The 22,613-nt window shown below is 42.6% G+C and overlaps 2 protein-coding genes across 6 annotated transcripts in view; both read right to left on the reverse strand.

Annotated features, from left to right (window-relative positions):
- Positions 1 to 7,552, reverse strand: part of ZCCHC8 (zinc finger CCHC-type containing 8) — a 14,967-nt gene extending 7,415 nt beyond the window's left edge. For 2 of the 3 annotated variants that reach the window (XM_027878656.1, XM_027878655.1), the window contains exons 1-10: positions 7,353 to 7,552; positions 6,445 to 6,487; positions 5,829 to 5,903; positions 5,200 to 5,305; positions 4,465 to 4,542; positions 4,049 to 4,152; positions 2,774 to 2,839; positions 1,849 to 1,909; positions 1,154 to 1,296; positions 346 to 488 (exon numbers count right to left, since the gene is read on the reverse strand). In XM_027878656.1, the coding sequence (XP_027734457.1) occupies positions 346 to 488; positions 1,154 to 1,296; positions 1,849 to 1,909; positions 2,774 to 2,839; positions 4,049 to 4,152; positions 4,465 to 4,542; positions 5,200 to 5,305; positions 5,829 to 5,903; positions 6,445 to 6,487; positions 7,353 to 7,515 (982 nt within the window). In that variant the 5' untranslated portion in view covers positions 7,516 to 7,552. Of the gene's footprint in view, positions 1 to 345; positions 489 to 1,153; positions 1,297 to 1,848; positions 1,913 to 2,773; positions 2,840 to 4,048; positions 4,153 to 4,464; positions 4,543 to 5,199; positions 5,306 to 5,828; positions 5,904 to 6,444; positions 6,488 to 7,352 lie in introns of all 3 variants that reach the window. The other variant, XM_027878654.1, reaches the window with a different exon arrangement.
- A 357-nt stretch (positions 7,553 to 7,909) lies between these two features.
- On the reverse strand, positions 7,910 to 22,604 carry RSRC2 (arginine and serine rich coiled-coil 2). 3 transcript variants are annotated; one of them, XM_027878657.1, is made up of 10 exons: positions 22,465 to 22,604; positions 19,493 to 19,652; positions 18,902 to 18,945; positions 16,141 to 16,331; positions 15,062 to 15,205; positions 11,362 to 11,484; positions 11,194 to 11,273; positions 10,356 to 10,588; positions 9,015 to 9,104; positions 7,910 to 8,563 (listed from the first exon to the last, which is right to left on the reverse strand). In XM_027878657.1, the coding sequence occupies exons 1-10, from the start codon at positions 22,468 to 22,470 to the stop codon at positions 8,384 to 8,386; spliced, it is 1,251 nt and encodes a 416-aa protein (XP_027734458.1). In that variant the 5' UTR covers positions 22,471 to 22,604; the 3' UTR covers positions 7,910 to 8,383. The 3 variants fall into 3 exon arrangements, with proteins under 3 accessions (XP_027734458.1, XP_027734459.1, XP_027734460.1); XM_027878658.1 differs by having other exon boundaries at positions 16,141 to 16,353; XM_027878659.1 differs by lacking the exon at positions 22,465 to 22,604 and adding an exon at positions 17,928 to 18,005 and having other exon boundaries at positions 16,141 to 16,353; positions 19,493 to 19,559.
- Between the last annotated feature and the right edge of the window lie 9 nt (positions 22,605 to 22,613).

Consider the following 22,613-nt stretch of genomic DNA (forward strand, 5'->3'; position numbering starts at 1 on the left):
CCCCCAGAATTTGGCCCCAGGACAGTTCTGAGATGCAGAATAAACACTGGTCAGAGCAAACAGCTGATGAATTACTTTACAAGTTGGGTTTCAAGAAATGTGTTGTTTGCTGGTTGGTCTTCTTAGTCTTCCTATAAACAACTCAGTTACTGAACTGCAGAAAGCGTTTCTTTCATAAAGAAGAGAAAAAGGAACAGAAAATGATATAAATCACACCAAGGTTGTGGGTTTGATCCCAGCAGGGGCCATTCACTTAAGAGTTGGACTCGATGATCCCTGTGGGTCCCTTCCAACTGAGAATATCCTGGGATTCTGTGATGTGCTTTCCAGCCCCACATTCCTCACCTTTGCCATCGTAAAGAGCAAGTCCTGAGTGCTCCATCTCGGCCTCCTTGAGCCAGCCTGGGGGATAGCCCAGCTGGCGCATGCGGTAGATGAAGGGAGGGAGGCTCTTGTCCGTGACCCCCAGGGCATCCTGAAGGACCCCACTGAGCAGGAAAACAAACACAGAACAAACAGAAACCAAAATTACAGCAAATTCTGGAACTGTTGGCAAAAGGGGGTCAGGAACATTTTGCTGCATTTCACGCATTCGAGTTGAAGCAGTTGAATTTTAGCTCCAGCTGGGCTGCCTTTCAATCCCAGCTGTAACCATTTTAGATCCAAAGCAGCTCTGATATTCAATATTAACTTTCTGCATTTCTCACATGCTTTAACAGAATTAATTCTACACCAAGAACAACTTATTTATCCTGCTACTTCTGATTGATGTCACTCTCACAACAGACAGGTGTTTTTTGCAGACTGCCACATAAAACTATCATTCTTTTAAACATTCTGAACAGAGAGGAAGGGGCACTCAAAGCTCCAAACTTTCACAATTTTCCATGCCTTTTTTTTTTTAGTTTATTAGGACCATCCTAAATCTTCAGTTTGAGAGGTCAAAGTGGAACAGTTATCTCCCTAAATTAGGGAAAGGACCATGGGAAAGAGGAGAACCACCAAGCTGGTGATGAGTTTTCATCTGAAAAATATCTTTGCCATTTATTGAGCAAGATTCCATTTGGCAAGTTCAAACACAATAAACCCCCAGTTTGAAAACCTGGCATTCCAGAGGTCGAGAAGTTATTCCCATGGAAGGAAAAAGAGATACCTGATCACTCCTGGCTTAAATTTTCCAAACCTCTCTTCTACTTCTTCCACGTGGTAACGCTGCTGGAAGTTCTGATTGCTCGTATCCCCACAGGCTTCCAAGAACTCCTTCCTCTTCTCACTTATCCGAGCTGCATTCCGTGGCTTAAAGACAAGAAAATTACCAAGTTTAGACTTAAATTCACAATTTAGGTGTGTCATTATATATTCATGTGATATCTGACAACAGCAGCTGGCACTGCCTGCCCCCCTCACGCTCAGCTGTTGATGTCCCAGCCCAGACACAACCAGGTGGAATGGAAACCACCCAGCAAAAGGCAGGAGTGTTTGCCCTGGAGCTGGAGAGCTCTAAACCAGATTGTTCAAGCTGAAAATGTTCAAAGTTAAAACCTTTTGGATTTTACTTGTGTTTCTTGTCCATCTGGGGAGAGAACCTGGCTGAAAATTGCTGGTATCTTTGGATTTCAATAAGGAACTGCTACTGGATGGAGCAAAGTTTGTTTCCCTCACAAATAAAAAGATGCTACAGCATGAATTTCCCTCCTGATTTAGAATGTCAGAATTTATAATATCAGCAGGATAATCTAATCAACCACTTGTCCACTCTGACCCCAGCACCTCTAATGTTTTGTGGGTTTTTTAAATTAAATATTCCTTGGGGAGCAGCAATCTTGGGAATACTGGTGAAAACTTTACCTCTGGACAGTCCTTCATTTGATGGTCTTCAGAACCACAATTGAAACAGTGAGGTTTGGGCCTGCTTAAAAAATGCACAACAAATTAAGCCTGAAAGCAACTTTGCAGTGTTCAATAAAAGCACTTGGCAATTTATGTTCTTGACAGATTCTGAGGCTGAGACTTCTTGAGAAAGAAAACAGTGAAAATCTGGGATGCAACTGCAGCTGCCTTCAACTTCCATCTTCCTTCTGAACTCATGCCATGACAGCAAACATTTGCAATGTCACTGGGGGGGAAACCAAGATTTCTTTTCTCAACATTTATTTTGACCCAATTAGGGCAGGAACCAGAAGTGGAGATGAAAGGGTGGCACCAGAATCAGTGTCCAGGGTCATCCCCCACACACTCCAACCTCCTGATGCCTCAAATTAGATGAAGTGTCTTGTGCTTCATCTTCACTCACACAGGAACCTTCTGTGGGTGTTGCATCACTGGCCCATACCATGAGCACGAGCCTTTCATCTGCTTTCCATTCAGGAACAGCAATAATCAAACCACTTTAGCTCAGCATTCCCCTCTATCTTTGGAATTCCCACTAAAAGCTTTCCTGGTCTTCTCTGCATCTGAAACCAGGGATTTTAGATGCTCCAAAGAGCAAACCAGTTGACAGCTGGAAACTGGATTCACTTTGCTTCTCACCTCCCCTCAAAACTGCACAATCCCCTCTGAGATCAGTTCTGATATAAAATTCACAGTTTTCACACATTGATTTTAGGCCCTTCCTAAAGAAAGCCAATAAAGACCCACAGACTGCAAAGCTCAGCTCTGGTTTAATTCATTTAAACCCCTTAAATTATGTCCAAGGGTTGATTAACTGGGGAATAATCACAGAGGACACGTGAACTCTTCAGCTCAAAACTTGATATTTAAGAGTAATACAAACCTTTTGGGTTTGACTTGTATTTCTTGTCCATCTAGGGAGAGAATCTGGCTGAAAACTTGCTGGTATCTTTAGATTTCAATAAGGAACTGCTACTGGATGAAGTAAAATTTCAATTTGGTTTAAAATATCAGTGAAACCTTCAGAATGCTCTGAATCCTGACTTTTCTGCATGAAGTTACAGATGGGTCCTTGATATGAAATCCAGAGTATAAACTGTAAAATAATATCAACTATAAACCATCTGCTTATGCTGTTTCCTCCTGCACAGTTTGTACCCAAAAAACAATTTTGCTCTTTTTTCAGATAATATTAAAACCTTCTTGTTTATAGGTAGGAACTTCAAGGTAATAATTCTGAAATGCCTCCCAGCAATCTTATTAAAAAAACAACATCAAAGCTAAGCTTTGATGACATGAAGACATGAAAGTTTTCCACCCTTAACTTGGCATTTTAGGAGAAATTCCCCTGTTAGGGATCTACTCCCTTCAGCCAGAGGTCGGGGAATTGTAAATTTGCAGGTTTTTTTCAGGTACAAGCAATTTTTTTAACACCAGAAATGACCTTTAATACAAACTTGAGAAGTAGATATTGCAGAAACAAGCTGTGAAATTGGTTCTTGTCCTGAATATTTCCAGGGCTGAAGCAAGACTGGAAAACTGGGGAGATGAGATCACTTGGGAAATTTCTTGTCCCATTTCTTTTTGCCATGGGAGGCTACAGCATCAAAAAACTATTTCAACACTTCCCAACTTTTTTCAAAGTTTCCCTCAACTCCACCTTTCAAAGTGGGGCTTTAATAAACAGTCAGGAACCACCTTTAAACTGGATCCTCAAACCCTGTCATTTCACGATTCTATTTTAATAAAAAACCATCTTCCAGCACCTTCCAGCACATATTTGACTTTGCCAAACCCTTTTCTTCTCCCTTTTATAGAAGGAGAAAATGTTCAACCTGCAATGAGCTGTCATTCCAAACCTAATTAGGGACTGGCCCAGGAAATTCCTAAATTCCCAAGATGTATTTATTATTTATGGGCATAAAACATTCACTCTCCCCAAGGATAAGCCTAAAAAATCAATAAGTCAATCATATCAAAATACTTCTTTGAGTCAAAAAGCCATTAATGACTCTTTCAAACTTTCCATCTCTAATGACTGATATGGTTTGGATAGAAACATAAAATCTACTGAAGAGAACTGGAGTTCAATTTACCAGCTGGAACTCTTTGGATTTGACAACCAGAAAGAATCAAGATGTTTTAGCAAACAGGATACTTTGGGATTTCCCATCCTTCTGTCAGCTGTGGATTCTCATTTAATATGGGCTGTCCCAGTTTATCGAGACAAAAATTGGTAAAATACACAACACTTCCTACAACCTGCAGAGAAAAAGTCAGAGAATTGTCAGAAATGTGGCAGCATTCAGGTGAGATCTGTAGCATTTCTGTACATTTACACTGCTTGAAACAATTGCAGGCTTTTTTTCCCGCCGTTCTGTAAGAATTTACAAACAATACACACCCACACCTGGACACGTAAGAATTTTTTCACTGATGTAGCCAAAACATGCTGAATTTAAATTTGATTTATCAGTGTAATAGCAGTGCACAGATCTTATTTTAATGGCAGGATATTGAATATGTAGAATGAAGAGTCAGACCTACCATGGCAGAGCACAGTCAAAAACTTACACTAAAAGCTTCTTTCATTTTTTTAGCAGAAGATGAGCTGGCTGTTTTACAGTCCTCTTCCAAAACAACACTGGAGGGCTGGCAGGAAAAGCAGAAAGAGAAAGAATGAATTGGAAACAACAGTTAAATGGAAGAGCTCCTGAATTAGTGAAGTTGGGAAAAGGCACAGGATGTGCAGTTCAGCTGCTGTCCTTTGGAATTCCACACTGGCCATGATGCTCTCCAGAGTCCAGAGCAGGACACAGCTCATTTCTCAGGTTTCCTTTGGTGAGGGTGTGCTGCACAACAACATCTTTATTCTCACCAAAAAGCCCAGGGAAAGATGGAGAGAAATGTGCCTTTCCACCCTTTTATCCAAACTGAATGTTGAGTACAACTCAAAGTTAGAAACTAGGAGAAGAAAGTGTAATTTTTCAGATTTTGCTGGATATTCTCTAACATATACTCAGAGTTGGGCCAAATACATCACAAGAAGTTTATACTTTGCAGTCTTTTCTTGATTATTTAAACCAGCTTCTTAATTTGCCTTGAGTGAAACTTCAGAGCAGCATTTTGAGGGGCAGAAAGGATCTTTTCTTTACCCAGGGCTCCATCTCAGGCACAAATGGTTCCACGACATTGGCTTGTTCCTTGGCCTGAGCTCTGTTCCCATTTAACAGGGCAGCACTGCAGGATTCCCCCCAGAAAGAGGTGAGGGAGAAGGAGCAGCTCAGAACAATCTGCATTTGGCAGTACCTGTGGCTTGGCATTCAGGTGTGTTTTCTCTTGCTCACTTTTCTTCTGCTCTTCGTATTTCTGAACTAAGCTAAAAACAAAATCCTCGATTTCTTGGTGGTAGCGCCTGGGACAGAGGGAAAGAAACAGCACAGACAGATCAGACACCAGCAAGGCTCCAACAAAGCCACAGGGCTGTTTCTAAAAGCATTTCCCACTTCCTAAAGAACTCACAGAGGAGTGAAATTCTGTCCTGTCCCATTCCCAACCCCACCCAAAGGGAACACAATGCGTTGTTTGGGAGCACCCTGAGTGTGGCACAAAATCAACTCAGCTAGGGAAAATTTCGTTTCCTGCCTTTACCCACAACATTCCTGAAATTCAAACTGCTCTTCAGGCTCGCTCCAAGCTCCTGGAATTCACACTTCACCTCGTGATAGTTTCAGATATTCACATAATTGCAGACATTGCTAATGAAAGTAATATTGCTTTCACATTGCCCATTATTTCTCCCTTTCAAGTTAACAAGTTTATGTTATTAAATAAAAAGCACACCCATCCATTGGGCACTACACTAATATACCCAAAATGAACAAAAAAAAAAATCCCATTTCCTGTCAGGATTGTTTTTTTTTCTTGGAAATACTTACTTAGAAATGACATTGTTCATAAATAAAATCTGCAAGAGAGGCCCATCAACTTTGGAGTTTTCCACTGAGATTCCACTAGGACAGAACAGAGACACAGACAGTGGTCACAGGGAATATTCCCCATCTGTTTCATTCCACAGGGTTTGGCCAATACAAAATTTATCCTGTTAACAAGTTCCCATCCACTTAATCACCTTCCTTTTAAGCAGGTTGGCTGGTGTGAGGTGGAAAGAAAACAAATCAGAACATCACACCACAAAAATATTCATATTCTGTGTGAATAGAAGTCTATTCCTGCTCTTATAACTGCAGTGAACTTATAAATGAGATCTCCTATTTATTCAAGCATTTGATTGAACTTTACTCTAGAAGTGTTTTCCTAAAGGCCAAATTCATACAGAGACAGATACACACAAATAAATTAAACTACAGTGACACCAACTTAGTCCTTGGTATTCAACTCCGAAAGACTTCTCAAGAACCAAAATGGCACTTTAGAAGCCCAATAACTGAGCAGGGACTGGGACATGGAAACAAGGTTTTAAAAGATGTGGGAGATCGTTATCTCAGACAAATTCTATTTATATATAGATATAAATATCAGCATTTAACATACCTGGGACGAGTCAAAATATTCAGCTTCCTTTTAAGTTCCTGATGTTAAGTTACAGTTAAGGAATATGACTGTCTTTGGGAGACACCTCTCCACACCTTAATTACCAAACCAAACAAGAAAACACTGAAGAAAAACTTCCCAGAATAACAAACAGGATTTCAGACCTTCCTTTTCACCACACAAGGGATTACTTCCAAATCCACTTGTTGCTGAGGAAACACAATAATAATAATAAAAAAAAAATATGAAAAAGCAGACCAGCTGGGACAATCCCAACAGTGCAATTCATGCACTATGCACTAGGGTTGTATTAACAGATTTGGAATACTTTATTTTTAAACACTCTGTGATCACCACAAAAGAAGATGCAACAGTAAGACACTCGTACTTGGAAATGAAAAATAAACGACAATACCCGTCTCAGATCCCACTCTGCTGCAGAGGTGAACCCAAAACGCCTTTCGGGAACCCGTCACAATCTAACAATTTAAAATTATTTGTAGCTACGCCAAAATTGGACTGTGAAAGAGAACGCACAGATGTTTCCTTCCCTTAGGAGGACAGAGAGTAGGAGTTCAACGACAGCCGTTTAACAGCCAGCCCGGGACTCCAGGACTGAGCCTGCTGCTGAGGCGGAGCCGGCGCGGGCCTGGGGATGAAAGTTTTAAGGGAAAGCTCCCTCTGAGGAAGCCCAGGAGAATGGGGCACGGCTCCCTCGGGCGCAGATCAGCCCTCACCACCCTCCGGGACGCGCCCGGACCCCGGCGGACATCGAGGGGTCTTTCCCCTCGGCGGAAAAGCCGGACCCTCAGTGAGGGCCGGGCGTGCCTGGCCCGGAAGGGAACCGGCGGCGGCAGCTCCCGCCTCCCCCCGGCCCGGCGCGGGCCCTGCCTGTTTCCCCAGGATATTCTCCGCCCGCAGCCGCTGCACCGTCTCGTCGCGGTCCCGCAGCCGCTCGTAGAGCTGCAGCAGAGCCTCGGGCACGCCCAGGGCGGGCGGCGAGGGCGGCCCATCCTCGCCCTCCAGCTGCCCGAACAGCTCGCGGTCCCCGAAATCCACCTCCGCCGCCATCTTGGGCCGCCGCAGGAAGGGCGGGGCGGGGGCGAAGGGCGGCGGGAAGCGAAGGGTGGGGACTACAAGTCCCAGCGTGCACCGCGACCACGCGACACAAATGGGCATTGCGGGGCGCGCGGTGCACGCTGGGAGTTGTAGGCTGGCCCCGAGGGCAACTCCGGACTCGCTCCCGCCGCCACAACCGGCAGCGCTGCCGCTCTTGGCGCCGGTTTCCCTTCTCTTCTGAGAGGGGGAGACAAAGACTGGGCAGGCGCTGCTCGAGTATTTTCAAGGAGGTTTTCCTACACTAAAGTCCCACTTCGAAATAACCAAAGCAAAACTGACAATCCTTAGATTTTCCAGACCTCTCCTGGACATTGGTCCACAATACAAATTAACATAAAGTAAGGCCTTAGAGAAAAAAAATGTCTTTATTATTAACCAGTTTTTCTGCACTGGATTATGTGCCTATTGGCCCAGACCGCTAAATAACATCTACACAATGTTTCTTTTTCATGTTTCAAGAATTGAAAATAACTGTACAAGGTTAAAGTACAAAAGTACACAAGACAGTGGACACGAAATATCCATATATGAGTTTATCCCATCTGCTGCTTGTTTGAAAAGTAGAACTTTTAACTAAAAAATACTGTCCTTCTCTAGTTCTGTCAAGTTTAATGGAAGTGGGTATAACCTGATTACAACACTAACACCAGTATCACTAATCTGATATTTACAAAAAAAAAAATCGTATTTTTCAATAAATTAAAGTCAATGCAACACCCATGCTAGCTTTTTTGGTGAACAAGGACCCAACATGTGAACAAGAACCTTCCACAGTCCCAAAACTTCAAAACTGCTTTATGTTTTTGTTTGTTTTCCTTTCTCAAACTGCATCCATTCCTCTCATGGAAGATGTGAAGCCCAAGCCCATTCCTCGCTGTGTGTGAGTCTGTGATCTGGCCATTTCATACTGTGCATCCAGGTTTCGGAACACCTCCTCCTGCTGCTTCAGTGTTTTGTAACTCTCCTCATCCACGGAGCTGCATCCGGCTTCGTCCTCGCTCTGGGAACAGGGAGAACACAACCATCATCAGCTCAGGGGGTTCAGAGGATGTGTCCTAAACGTGACTGTTCTTAAAATAATAATTCTTTTCAATAGAAAAGGAAAACTAAATTTAAATAAAACTAATTGTTAATAAGAATCAGATTGAAAGAATTCAAGCATTTGATTTATTCAAGCATATTGAAATTTATTTAAATTTATTGCTGCAATATTCTATTCTCTGTCAAGAAACAGAGGGATGTTCTCATTAGTCAGAAACATAATGATATATTCTACAATTTTAACTGAATCAGATTGAGATGCTACTTCTGAATTTAATAAATACCTTAAGTTCAAAACTACATCAGGCAGTATTAACTCAGTATCTTTACTGGTTAAAGTAGACTTTAAAATAAATATAGAAATCACTATGATACAATTAATACACTTGATTACATTCAGAATTCTTTACCTTTATGCCCATCAGTTTTCTGAACTTGACATTTTGGTCCTTGTTTCCAAAATTTAGTTTTTCCCATATTTCTGCAGACTGTGACTTATCCTGTACAGGGTCAAAAAAAAAAAAAAAGATGCGATGCATCAACTTTTAAGCAAATTCCCATTAATATCACAACAGTAGCAAGCAAAGAAAGTGTTAAAAATGAGCCCAATCTGAAGCAGAACTGGAAGTAAAAGGTTTCCAAGTGTGACATTCCTGGGGCATCCTGACAGGAGCTCTGGGAGGGAAGTCTCCCCAACCACACATAACTAAGGTTATGTTCATTCCTTGGGAACAATGCACTTCTTTCCAAAGGTCTGGAAAGCTGGTCAGAATTCGTGCTCCAAGTGAGTTATGGAAAAACAAATTGGCTTATTGCAATTAATTAATACACAGCCCAGGTCAGGGAGAACTGCCTGAAGGCATTCAGGGGTGTCCTTCCCTCCCTCCTGTCCCCCATCAGTGCCATGGGAAGCAGTTCCAGTTTCTCCCATCTCATGAACAGCCTGTTACGTAACTGCTGCCAGGTGGTAACACCTAAACAAACCCTTCTGTGCCTGCACAGTGTCAAAAGACAAAACCACAAATATTTTCCTCATTTTTCCCACAGTATCAGCAAGCAAAACCTGTACTCAAATCCAGCAACTTTCTGAAAAACCAACTGCCACAGCAGGCTTTTTTATCTCACTAATTGCAAGGGCATCTGACACAGCACGAAACCCTGAAGGTTTATTTGTATTTATAATTCTTGTTAGGGTTAGTAATTCACTGCTCTGCTCTTGACAAGTTACTAGCAAGGTATACAGACTTGGTTTTGTAATCTGGAATTGGACAGGACACAATCAAATGAAAAATCTCTCCAGTCCCAGGAAGGAATAGTCAGTTATAGTTTCCACACCTCAGCCATCACTTTTCTGTAAAGGGACACCATCTGTACTCGATGTTTAGTTACAAGCTGTAGGCAAACTGACAACAGGAACATTAAGATCTAATTATACCTCTAAAGTTTTATAACATTCAGGGTTTCCTTGAGGTTTGTGTCACAACCATTTGTCACTGGAGGTCTGATTATCTTAGTCCTTCCAGTCCTAAAATCACAGAATATTCAGAGCTGGAAGGGACCTACAAGGATCAAGAGTCCAATTCTTGTGTTCAAAATTTTACCTCAGGCTGCTTTTAAAACAGGGCAACTTCCTGACAGCTATGGAAGTAATTTTGCTGGAAATAACATTAATAAGAATTTTTTCAACTGAGTGCAAGAGGCTTCCAAACAAGTTCATGAAAGCAAAAAAAAAAAAAAAAAGCCACCATTACCCCTTCCTTTTTGCCTTGCCAAAGCATCTTCCGCTTTTTCTCCTGCTCAGCAAATTTCATGGGGTTTACAGCTGCGGGGTTGTAATAGCTGGGAACAGCTATGCCAGTCTCTGCCAGGGCCTTGGCCTGCAGGGCTGCCATCTGAGCTGCCATGGCAATCTGAGGAGTCACTTGTGTTCCCGACGCCAGCAGAGCGGCGACGTTGATGACGGAGCCTCCGGTGGCTGCAGCCGCTGCAGGAAAGGGAACTTGTTATAAACAAATTTGGACTTGGAAGGAAAAAAATCCCAATCATCAACGCTCCCCCCCAACCAAACAAAAAAAAGCCAAACTCTCCAAATGCTTCCCTTTGACAGAAGTAAGTTGGAAGTGCACAAATAACAAATGCACGATCAAATACATGTTGTTTGTAAATTAAGAAACACATCTCCAATAGTTTTAGTAAGCCAGAAGTGAAACTAATGTACCCCTGGGTTCTAAATAGCCCTGAGCAGACAAGAGCCTTCAGACTCTGATGGTCCAGTGACCATCACAAAATCATGTACCAGCTGAATTACACAACAGTTCTGTTGTATGCCTCAGTAAGTGATAAGAAAAATCCTGATCATTTTATGTTTCTTATTTTTGGTTTGGTTTTGTTTTTTTCCAACATTTCCTCCTTCTGGTTGTGGTTCTTGTATATGGACACCAAGTTAACAAGTTAACACCAGTTATGCACATCTGCTGGACAGGACTGTAACACTCAGCTCATAATAAGATACTCTCAATAAGTCTACTCTTACAATCTTTCACTCACACTCCTGTTAATGAATAATACAATATAATACACATGAACTACCTGCAGCCATTTCCTGTTGCTTCTGCTTCTCAACCATTTCCTTCTCCCTCTGTTCTTGCAGTTTCTTTGCTCTTTCCAGTCTAGAAGTACACGAAAATAAAAACATTGAGCCGTGCAAAATCAACATCAGGAGCTTATTTAGTGTCCCAAATCCCAACAATTCCTGACCTCCTGGCTAACGCCTCCTGTGCATCCATAGCCGTATTCCTGCCCCGGAAGGGGGGAGGGCTGGGGCTCCTGCTGTGACTCCTGCTGAACCTTCGGGGCTTCTCAAGTCTCTTCTTTCTCTCCCTGGAACCAAATTTGACAGTTGATAAAACAATCAAAGTACATGTGGAGCTTAACATTGCATAAAGGATTTGATCATAACATTAAAATTTTCCTGAATGATTCGTATGGAGAGCTCTGAAGAGCCTTCCCAGGGATTATGCCTGAGCAGTGTAACAGCCAAACTCTCCTTGTAGCACAGAGCTAAAACTCAAGATTTCCAACTGGAACAGAGTGCCTAATGCTGGACATTCATTTCCCCTCTTTCATTTAGTGTTTAGGACACACAGATCTGCTCTAGAGATTCTAAAACCTACCAAGAAAATTCTAATTTCTGGTAAAGTCAATTGCAAGAGAACTTGAAAATAATCAAGTTCAAAGAATGCTTTAAAAACGTAAGAGACCTCATACTAATAATGAGCATTTTGAAGAGGCCCAGGTTAAGAACTGGAATGGTACTTAGGGAAGTTATTATTACTCTCCCCTAAATGTTCTCTGGACAAGAGGCTGCCAGGCTGAGTGGGAATGGGAGACCTGCTTTAAATGGGAGATTTGCTCTTGAGGAGACCACACTGTGCAGAGAACTATGAACATGAACTATCTGCAGCCTGACCATCAGAAAGGCACTCAGTTAAAATGTATTTTTTAAGCAAAATACCAAAATATTCAGTTCAGTTCTCTTTCTCCCCACCTCATCCCAAGCAGGAATTGTTCTTAGGACATCTACACCTCATCCCATCTGAACAACAGCCACTCAAAGTACACATATAAAGTACTACTGGAGCAGCTGTCTGTGCCAGGATCATCACTATCTGCATGACAAGAGATAATTTATCCCTCTTTAAGCCTCTGACACTGATGTTTCAAAAAAAGCAGTCACAGATGCTCGAAGTGTTCACCAAAGCTTAAATTACAGGAGGTACCACTCACATTTTCCCCAGATTTGCCATAAACAGTAAGCTGAGATGCACAAAGACGTTTCTGCAATTTTATACTTTTACTTTTACACTTATTCTGACAGATTTTAGTGAAGGGCTAACTGGAGGTAGTAGCTGATGACAACAGCCACCTAACATGGCAGTCAGGGACTCTCCTGCTTCTGTTTGCACCTGGGGCAGCATCTAAAACACCAAGAAGTTACAAAAAGATCCTTGTTTACACGACAAATCTGGTAGAATACAAAGGAGGCAAGACTTATCTTTTCAGAGAGGATGCCAAGATGCAGATTCAGGCACTGGGAAGTGACAGATCTGCATTCCTGAGATAAGATGTAATGCATGTTTCAAAGATACCTTCATTTTTGCCGTGCTGACTATTGGAGTTTGGTCTTGTCTTTGGTCTGATGCTTTATTGCACTGGTAAACATCAAGGAAATAAATATTTGAGCTTTTGTATGGAAGTATTTCCGTTTGAAACAAGCAGATGGTGTCATGTTTTCCACCTAGCATTTAGTCAGAGCCACAGCACAAAAGAACTGCCAGGAGGGTCTGCACTAAAAGCAGAGTTGAAATGGCAGGGAGGACAAATCACCTGAAAACCTGAGCTGGAGACTGCGCCAAGAACCATCAAGAGAAGGTCAAGCTCTACTGTTTGCAAATGTTTCTGTCACAGTCTGCAAACCAACACAACAAGCACTGCATTTCAGGAGTGAGGGAATTGATGGTGAGCAGCTTTCCACAAACCACGTTTATCTGGCTTGGGGAGAGTTTTCCTTGAGGTTTGCCCAAAGTTCTCTTTCCAAAAGCTTCACCTGAGCCCTGAACTTGACAAAGTGTTCAACCTACTGTTAAAAACACCCTCTTGTGCCTCACTTACTGGAATTCTCTGGGATTTGCAAGACAAAAATAGTACTTCAAAATGTTCTTGCAGTGACCATGACTGTCCAACAAGGCCTGTTTCCAGCTGAAGAAATTCCTAAGCTATGATTATCTCTCTTACTTTCTCTTCCCACGTTTGATGTTCTGTTTCAGGTAATCTGAATTCCACTGCAGCAGCAAAAATCTATTGTGGGCTGTGAAGTTTTCCTGGAGCCATTAAACACAAAGTGACTTTTCAAACCAGTCAGTGCACGTTACCAACAACAACTGCAAAGAACAGGGAGCTGAAGCCTTGCACTACTTGCTGAAGGTGGCTCTAATCCCACTAAACACAAGTAACAGGTGCCACCTGCAGACCCAGCTCTACTCACCCCAGCTGGAAGTTTGGGAGAAAGCAAATGTCAAAATAAAATACGACCCAAGCCATGGAATTCAACTTCTCCCAAAAGAGAAGTCTTCTCAACAGTTCCCAAGTGATGCTGTAGCATCACACGAGTGTGAGGGATTGTTAAGTCTCCAGTGATCAACTGTAGTGCTGAGTAGTCACAACCAAGTTCTACACCCTTTAAATCTGCAATTCCAAACACTGCTACACGAACTGGAACGCTGTCAACACTGTCAACACATCCTTGGGAGCTCTTGGGGTCACTGATTTGCATTCAAACTACTTCCAGTGAGTAGGAGGGAAAAACCAGATCTGGAGTAGTCACTGAGTCCTATTTCAGCTTAGTCATTCAGAAAATCCCACAGGGCATTAAGAATGCAAAGGTGATACCCACAGACAGAACTCTACACCAAAATACTGATTTATCAGCACTGGAAACCATTTTCTGCTATTCAGTGAAGAAAACCCCAACTCTGGCATATTCCAGGTGAGGAATGGAATGTCAGCTCTGTCAAACAGACCCTCAAGAAGCCACCATGTGTCTAGCTGAGTGTTGCAATCTGTGCTTCTACAATTTCAGGAAGAAATGGAAGCACCCAAGATAGGGAGAAAAATTAACATCATAAATATTCTCAAGTTGAATTGACAAAGAGGAGTCAATCATTAACATGGACGAGTACACTCAGATCAGAAATAGTCCACCTGACTCAAAATTCACTGTAACACCACACTCAATGTGCCACTTCACAGAAAAATTAAGTCAACCTTGTGGAGCTGATCAGGATCAGCTTCTGACTGTTGTATCTGCTCTGACAGCCCGGGACTCCCAGCTAAACTTTCCTTTTCTGATATACTCACATACTAAAGGGTTAAATACAGCAGTATACCAACTACACTACTCTTGTATCAAACACAGGAAAGGGTCAGATGGATCTTATTCTTCAGTTTCTCCCACTTAAATACTATTTCAAATAGGATATTGAAATACTAAGTTCAGTTGTGATATAAGAAACCAAGAAGAGCTTGAGCTGTGCCAATTATTACTACTCAAAATACTATTTACTTTCCTTCTACTTCATGAGCCAAAAGCTTTAAAATGGTGTTTTAGAAGATATCCCCAAAATAACTAGTTAAGCATTTTTAACTGCTGACAAGAAATCCTGCTATGAAAAGCTGGGAGTCTGAGACACTTGAGCTATCCAGGACAAACATTTCTGTAAGAGTATGAGAACACACAGCCCTTCCCCCACTGCATCAGCACAGCTGAGAAAAAGCCAAACACATTCGGCTGCACCGAACAGACTCGAACCGGCCAATCCATCAGACTCCAGCACATCAGCCCCCCGGAGAACGTCCAACCAAACACCACCCCCCAGCACAGATGGAAGGGAACACTCACCTGCTTCTACTCCTGGTTCTGCTTTTACTTCTGCTCCTATGTCTGTGTCTGGATCTGGATCTGGAGCGGGATCTGATCCGCCGTTTCCTCTCTCTGCTGCGGGATCGGGATTTTTTCCTGTCGCGGCTCCTGCTGCGGTGACGTCTGAAACACACGGCCCAAGTTCTTACAGATGGTGCCAGCTTGAAATGCAACTTCTGCTTCAGGACTGACACACAGGTCTGACACCACAGGGTAAAATGCACCAGGGCAGGGTGGGGAGACTGCAGACTACACATGCAAGGGTTCCTGCCTAGGGCAGGTTAAGGGGTGAAATGGGAAGGAACCAAAGGCTCCCACCGACCACAATGGGGGAGTTACCCGGTTTGTGTCAACAATCACACTGCAGTATTGCTATTTGTAACTGTTCACCAAAGTGTACCTCTCAAATACAAAGCCAAACTAATCTGATGCAAGAGCCTTAAATTCGGGGCAACAAATCCCTGCTCCTCCCCATGGCATTCTAAGACAGGAAGAGACGCCCAAATTTCAGCTTGTGAGTCACATTATCAGCCCATCATTAGCTGAAGCTCATTCCTTGACATCCTGTTTGCTGCAGATCCCTCAGCTACAAGCTGAGCTGACCAAAGTTCTGCTGGCAGCAATCAGTTCGTCCCAGGGAATTCTCCTGTCCTGGAGTGTGCTGGGTGGGCTACCAGGGATTGGAGGACTGGCCAGCACAGCCTCTGGAAAGCTGGTGACTTAGGAGGTACAGAGCCATGTACTGCTAAGGTGCATTAGCTCTCCTGTCACCGACCACGGGGAACATTTGGCAGGCTCTGGTTAGTATTTTCTATACCAAGTATAAACATCAGACACACCCCCTATATAAAGCCTTGGAGCTATTTTGTACTTTTACTCAGAATCCATCCGCAAAAAACCCAGCAGCAAAGGCAGTGAGAGCTGAAAGGTGCAACCCAAAGTGATGCTTTAAAGCAGCTCAGTGGCAGAGCTGGCTGGACTTCACAAGCCTGACTGAGCTAATTCCAACCCCTGCTTTTGCAAATGCACCTACAGAACAATCCCATGCACCGACTCACCTTTCCCGAGACCTGGATCTGGAATGACTCCTCCCCCTGGATGACTTTCTGTCCTTGCGTTTGTGTCTCTCGTCGCCATTTTCAGACGAATTTAAGCTCTCTCTGCCCTTGTCAGAAGAATGTTCTTTGTCATTGTGGTCTTCAGATTTGTGCTTCTTGGAGGACTTCTCTTTGGATTCATGTCTTCTTGCCTGTTTTAAGAAGAAGTTGGTTCTTTCAGGAAAATAGTGCAACAAAGAGAGTTAGTATGGGTATCAGAAGATAAAAATGATAAGTTGTGATGCAACATTAGTAACCTTAGGAGTGTGACTCAATCATGAGTGATGGCTGCTTTGCCTAAAGCCACCAACTACCCAAAGCTGTAAATGCACCCTCGAATTTGCCCCCCTTTTCCCTCCTCCCCAATGTCTATGAAGGATTTCTAGAGCATCCAGCAAGGATCATCTTTACAGTGTTTCCAAATAAGAGTTCACAGCATTGGAACAAAAACAACTGTCATTTTCAGTCACTGTCTCCATTCCAAGCACATAATAAGATCCTAACAATTTATGGATATGCACAGATATAAACACTCACATTTGCAGGGAATATTTAATATTTGCCTAAGCTTTCCATACAGAAAGTTCCTTAAATCCATACACAGTTGCAGACATACTACTTAGCTTTTACCACTAATATTTATCCATCAGCAGGTAATTCATTTTTAGAGCAAAGCTCTTTTCAGTCAGTCAGTAACTTTTAAAGTTTTTAAAAAGTCAAATATTAAGTTTCATGGTTGACATCCCCTGTTTTTAGTGTTTAAAGCTAACATGCATCCCTCAGACTGCCCCCAGCAGTTTTAAATTACAGATATGCTGCTCCACCACACCGCAGTTTCTTCCTGCAGTGCCTCTTAAAAAAAAAAAAAAAAAAAAGAAGGATTCCTTTTTATAGCTGCAATGCCAAAAATATTTAGCAAGGTCAGGCCAGATTTTTGCCAATGTCTTCCTTAGAGACTAAGTCGTGACATCAACACCCTTTCTTAATATATCCAGTTTATTCTGAAATCTTCCTGGCGAAAAAGCAAAACTCACATAAGTCCGATGCTTAAATAATGTTTTGAGTCACAAATTAAGCATGAGACATTCATTTTAGATAAATTCCAATTATTCTACAGTTTTGTTTGTTTGTTTTTAACTCATCTAAACCTATGAACTCCTCATAAAACCCTTCCTACAATCAGAACTCTCAAAAGGAAGTCTGGAGAAGATGCTGTAATTAACTTACACCCACTTTTCCAAGTCTTTCTGACTCCTTATGAATATATACCCACTTCTAAATATGTTCTCCAAGTAAACGAGAACATTGGGCACTCTTCCTGCTTTTACAGTGTTTTATTCTTAACTCCTTTAATATTACATAAATACACATCTGCAGGTTACCTGTACACTAAGAGCATATATTTACATAGGCAGTTGTTCTGATAATACATATTAGGAATTGCTGACATTATTAACCTTGCACATGAGCGACAACAGCACACCTACTGCGGGACATCATTTCTCATCTGCTCACCCTGTGAAACTCAGAAGCTGCTCACTCACTAACCTGTGTAAGATCAGATCCAACAACATGGCAAAACACTGCCCAGGATTTTAAAGGGCTTTTTAATCATTACAGAGATGCTTAGAAATTTCTCTTTTAAATCCCACCTTTCAGACACACACTTAGTACCAAACCACCACTACATCCCGTAAGGATTTAAGGTATTTTTAAGGGAAATATGAGTTTGAATGACTAATAGTTACCTTATCATGAAGTAGGCTTATAATTTTGCTATCTGAGTCTGCAGCGTCTTCAGTTCAGTCTCTTCGCGCATTAGCACGCTGAGTATGATTTATTATAGAAATGTTATCATGTGAGCTGGACAAGAGATTATTCAATTTCACAAAAACTCGCCTAGATTTTGCTTTTCTTTCCTCCTTTCTTTATTTTTTTTTTTTTTTTAAACAGAGCTTCCATTGGAATGGGTGGAAGGAGAAGTTCCTGACCCGGGTTAGAAGTTAAAAGTCCCTCATCTGTCCCCACATGGCTTAAGGTTCTTTGTGACTATTTGGATGCTTCTGGTTCGCTTGCTTAATCTCTCCTCTGGTGTGTGAGCCAGTTATTTTTAAGGTGTTACTGATGCTGTCTCTTCTCACTCCCCTCTAGACACACACACACACATTTATTGAAGAGACAGCCCTCTGACATTTTTGCTGCTTCTGTCCCATTTCCAGCTGACTCAGCTTGTCTGTCAAGTTACGACAGTTGTGACAATTAAAGGCTGCGACAATCAGAGCTCAGGCAGGTGGGGAATTATTTTTAATAGCCTTAAGCAGACGGGTATGTTTTATTGAAAAAGTCCTGAACATTGGCCAGGAACAAAGCCACCCAAGGCTTTTGGATAATGGAAGCTCTGTGAAAAGTCATCAAGAACACCATTCTACTTCTCCACATGAACTCTTTCTTTTGGCTGTTTCCACAGAAATAAAAAAAAAAAAAGAAAGAAATTAAGTTACTAGTTTCTGAAAGCATTTCTCTATCCAACTATTACCTTGTCAACATGATGGCTGCAATCATGCTTCACTATGAAAGGCTCTCCATATCCATTTTTAAGCTTTAAGTTCTCAATTTCTTGTACTTACCATAAAGTCATTTCTACAGGTTTACACATATGTGCATTACTACAAGATACTTTTTACGATGTACAATTACCTAAACACTACAAAGCGTTAATTACCTCTTTGCTTCTGCTCCGGCTTCTGTGTTTCCTTCCTTCGGTATCTGGAGGAGAAAACATTTACTGTCATTTACCAGGTTAAGGAGCAGATTACCTGGCTATGATCTTTCTAGTTCCTCTCAGTTATTCCACCTCCCAAAGTCAAGAGTTAGGACACAAACAGCCCTATTTGAGTATCTACTCTGCAAACTCTGTTAGTGCCAGTTCTTTGCATTTATTTAACTCTTGACAGTGACAAACAAACCCACATGCTACTCCAGTAGCACCTGGGGACCTCTTACACCAGGTCCCCTTATTTTTGTTCCAGCTATGCAGAAGTATCCCAGTCTAAGCATTTCTAACTAAAATCAAGACAAAACAGCACTGGTTTCCTGGTTGTGATCCGACCATGGCCCCCTCCCCAACCCCCTCTGCACTGACAAGAACTTTTCCTCAGCAATTTCAATATGACACATTTAAAGACACAAACTCAAAAGCTCAATTTTCCCCCCAATTCTAACAGGTTACCAAAGCTAAGTCTGTCTGTTTTTTCCCAAATGGTTTCCAAGAGAGCTGAGCTCTCCAAGCCATTTGCTGCAATGAAACCCATACCTGACTTCCGTCTCCTCTCCCTGGACCGGGAGCGTGATCTGGAATAATGATGCTTGGATGTTCGGGGAGAACCAGAAGAGGCATCTGATTGTTCCTTTTTCTTCTCTCTTTCTGGAGAGGATTTTTCTGGGGCTACTCCATCTCGTTCTGTGTCACTACCCTGCACATGAGAAAATAATGTTTAAAAAAAATAGAAGCTTAGGGCTGAAAAGGCAAAAAAACCTGTTCACTTTGTACTTCCTTTGAAGATACATTAATTTTTTTTCTGCAAAGACAGTGCTGTGAGTAGCCATCCCATAGTTAGGCAGCAGTTTGTAGACTTGCAGTGCACTGTGGAACTGTGTACAGATTGATTTTTTAAGACTTTAATAGAGAGAACTAATAGAGTAACATTTTACTCTCTCACCACATTAGACTGTACTTTACTTTTTCCACGTGCTTTTGAGAGTAGCAGGAAGACTAAACTGTGATGCAGTTTTCTCTAAATGGTGGTGGTAGGTCAATCACCTTTTAACATTTTCATTATTAAGATTACCCAAGGTCACTGCTGATCTAAGTGAGCTCACAAAATCCACACACTATTTTGAAGCTTGGAATGAACTTTGAAGAGAAATAAAATCAGGTGGATTGTGTGTTAGACAGCTGATTTCTGACTGAGGAAAAACCTCAACAGTATCTCTGCGCAAACATCTGTATTTGTGTGTGAGCTCACACAGGTCACCCACAGCTGTTCCCACCATCACATTTTTCTTGGCTAACAAAAACAAGATGTTCCCTCCATTGATGTAGGAGAACTAAACCCAGAAACTTTGTGACTCCATCTAAGAGAGGTAAATGAGTACAACTGGTGTAGAGTGCACTGAGAGGAATGGAATGGAAGCAGGACACCCTGAAAAGGTGGATGTGCCCCATAAATGCTTTTACAGCTTCACTGCTTCTCTCTTGCTCTGATCTCATCAAGGCCAGGCATAACCAAACCTTCTGAGCATCCTGTGGCTGCAGGAGATGTCACCAAGGGCATCGTTTGACCCACAAATGCTACTTATGAAGATAATTTAATGTAGCACAGGACCTGAACTTGCAGTTTTCCACCGGCTGTAACTGGCAGAACTGTTTGCAAATTGAACAGTGACAGGTGAAAACCTCTCAAAAATTGGTTTGTATCCATTACTTTGAAAACAAAGCAGCTACTTTTCCTTAAACCTCAAGAGATTGCCATTAATATATTGTGTATTAATGGCAGAATTTCTTCATTACGTGCAACAGGTTAATATTTGGATTTGTTTTTCAGCTGCTCCTGCTTAGCCTGGCCAGTTCTTTATTAATTTACATCTATAAAAACATTTCTCTTTCAGACACAAAGCAGCTGTTCACTTCTCCATCTGCATGGTACACACAGACCTAGCTGAGCACTGACAGCTCAGGATTGCACCTGCAGCAGAACTTTAGAGTCCCAGTGACACTTCTGAATATTACTGATGCCTCCCACACCTTCCAAAATACTTCAGCACGTCAGATAGAGAGCATGAAGGACACCTTTATTTGTCATCACAATACCTGGCATTCCACACCTATCCATCACCTGCTTATCTACACTTCCCCCCTTCCCCATCTAAGGTTTCAAAAAGCCTCAGCCAGAAAAACTGTCAAAGGAACTTTGAGATGCCTATAAATTTACATTTTAAAGTCACTTGAGAAGGAGAGAACCAGCTAAGAGTGTAAGTTAGCTGGGATCTTAAACATTATCCAGCTGAAACCGAGCCCACTGCCACCTTCTCCAAGGCTCCCAGTGTCATTATTTACACACAGTGCTGCTCTTTAATGCCCTTGTGCTCTGCACCTGAGGGAAATCTCAGCGCAACAAAAACCAAACCAGCAATAAAAAAGCTGTTCAATAAAAAAGAGTTCACTGAGATTGCTGTCACTTCTCAGCTTGGCCACAGGCTCAGTTGTTACTTTGAACAAATCCCTTGCCTGCACTTCAGAGGAACCTCAAAGGTAGTGCCTTCAATCAGCGCAAAACTACATAATTCTTCAAGTCCTTTTACAGAAAGACATCTTAAGTTATATAAGTAAACAAAAACCACATTAAAAAGGGAATGATTTTCTCCAGAAGTTTAAGGCCTCCCCTTTCTGATTCACCACAAACTGAAAAATCTGTTTCAAATTTTCAAAACTAGAACTTTTAACTACCAGGTTAGACGCCACAAAATGCTCAAAGTCAACTTTTGAAAGTTTTATCACTTTCAAGCGGGCTTTGTTTGTTGGGCTGGTTTTTTTTGTTTTTTTTTACACTCACGACAACTGAATAACTTTCGAAAGAATTAAACACTTTAAGTTTGGTAACTCTTGGTAGCTATTACTGGTTCTTCACCTCATTAATGGGTCAAACATCTTTATACGTTACCAAGACAGATCATTTTTTTAAAAGAGAATAAAGCTGCACTCCCAGACCCTGCTTGAACATGAGGGGCAGTGGTAACTACAGCAGAGGCGCTTCTTATAGGTATTATTTATAGAAAGCAGGATGGGGGCGAATAATTCAGGAAATATGTATAAGACCTGTGACCAAACATAAATAACAAAGCAAGGAAAGAAAAATAAGTAAAAACCGAGCATGCCTCAGACACCAAATCGCTTCCCTCACAGGGAACCTGCGCGCCCACAGTCCCCACGAGAAACGCCGGTATCTCCACACCCCTTCTCCCCACAGCCAGGGAACCGCAGCTCCTCGATTCGAGGGGCTCTTCTCCCATCCCCGAGCCCGGGGCAGAAAGTTCTGGAGCCCGGGACGGCAGCGGCGCAGCCGCCCCTCCCCGAGCCCATCATGGCGCCGCAGCCCAAGGCGCGGCGGGCGCCATTTTGTGCCTCCGCGCACACGGCTCCCGACCCGGCCCTCCCCGGCTTGGCCCCCCCCGCAGCCCCTTCCCCGCTCCCCTCGCTCCCAAACCCCGCCGGCGGCCGCCGCTCACCGCCATGACCGAGCGCCCGGGGGCCGCCGCCGGCCCTCAGCACGTCCTCGGAGAGGCTCGGGCTCGACCTCGCCCGGCTGCCGCGGCCACAACGCTCGGAGCGGCCCCGCCCGCCCTCAGCGCAGTGCCCGGATGGAGCGAGAGGCGGG

This window comes from Empidonax traillii, unplaced genomic scaffold, assembly GCF_003031625.1.
Source record: "Empidonax traillii isolate 1590-97213 ecotype Southwest subspecies unplaced genomic scaffold, ASM303162v1 scaffold43:size1863611, whole genome shotgun sequence".
NCBI lineage: Eukaryota > Metazoa > Chordata > Aves > Passeriformes > Tyrannidae > Empidonax > Empidonax traillii.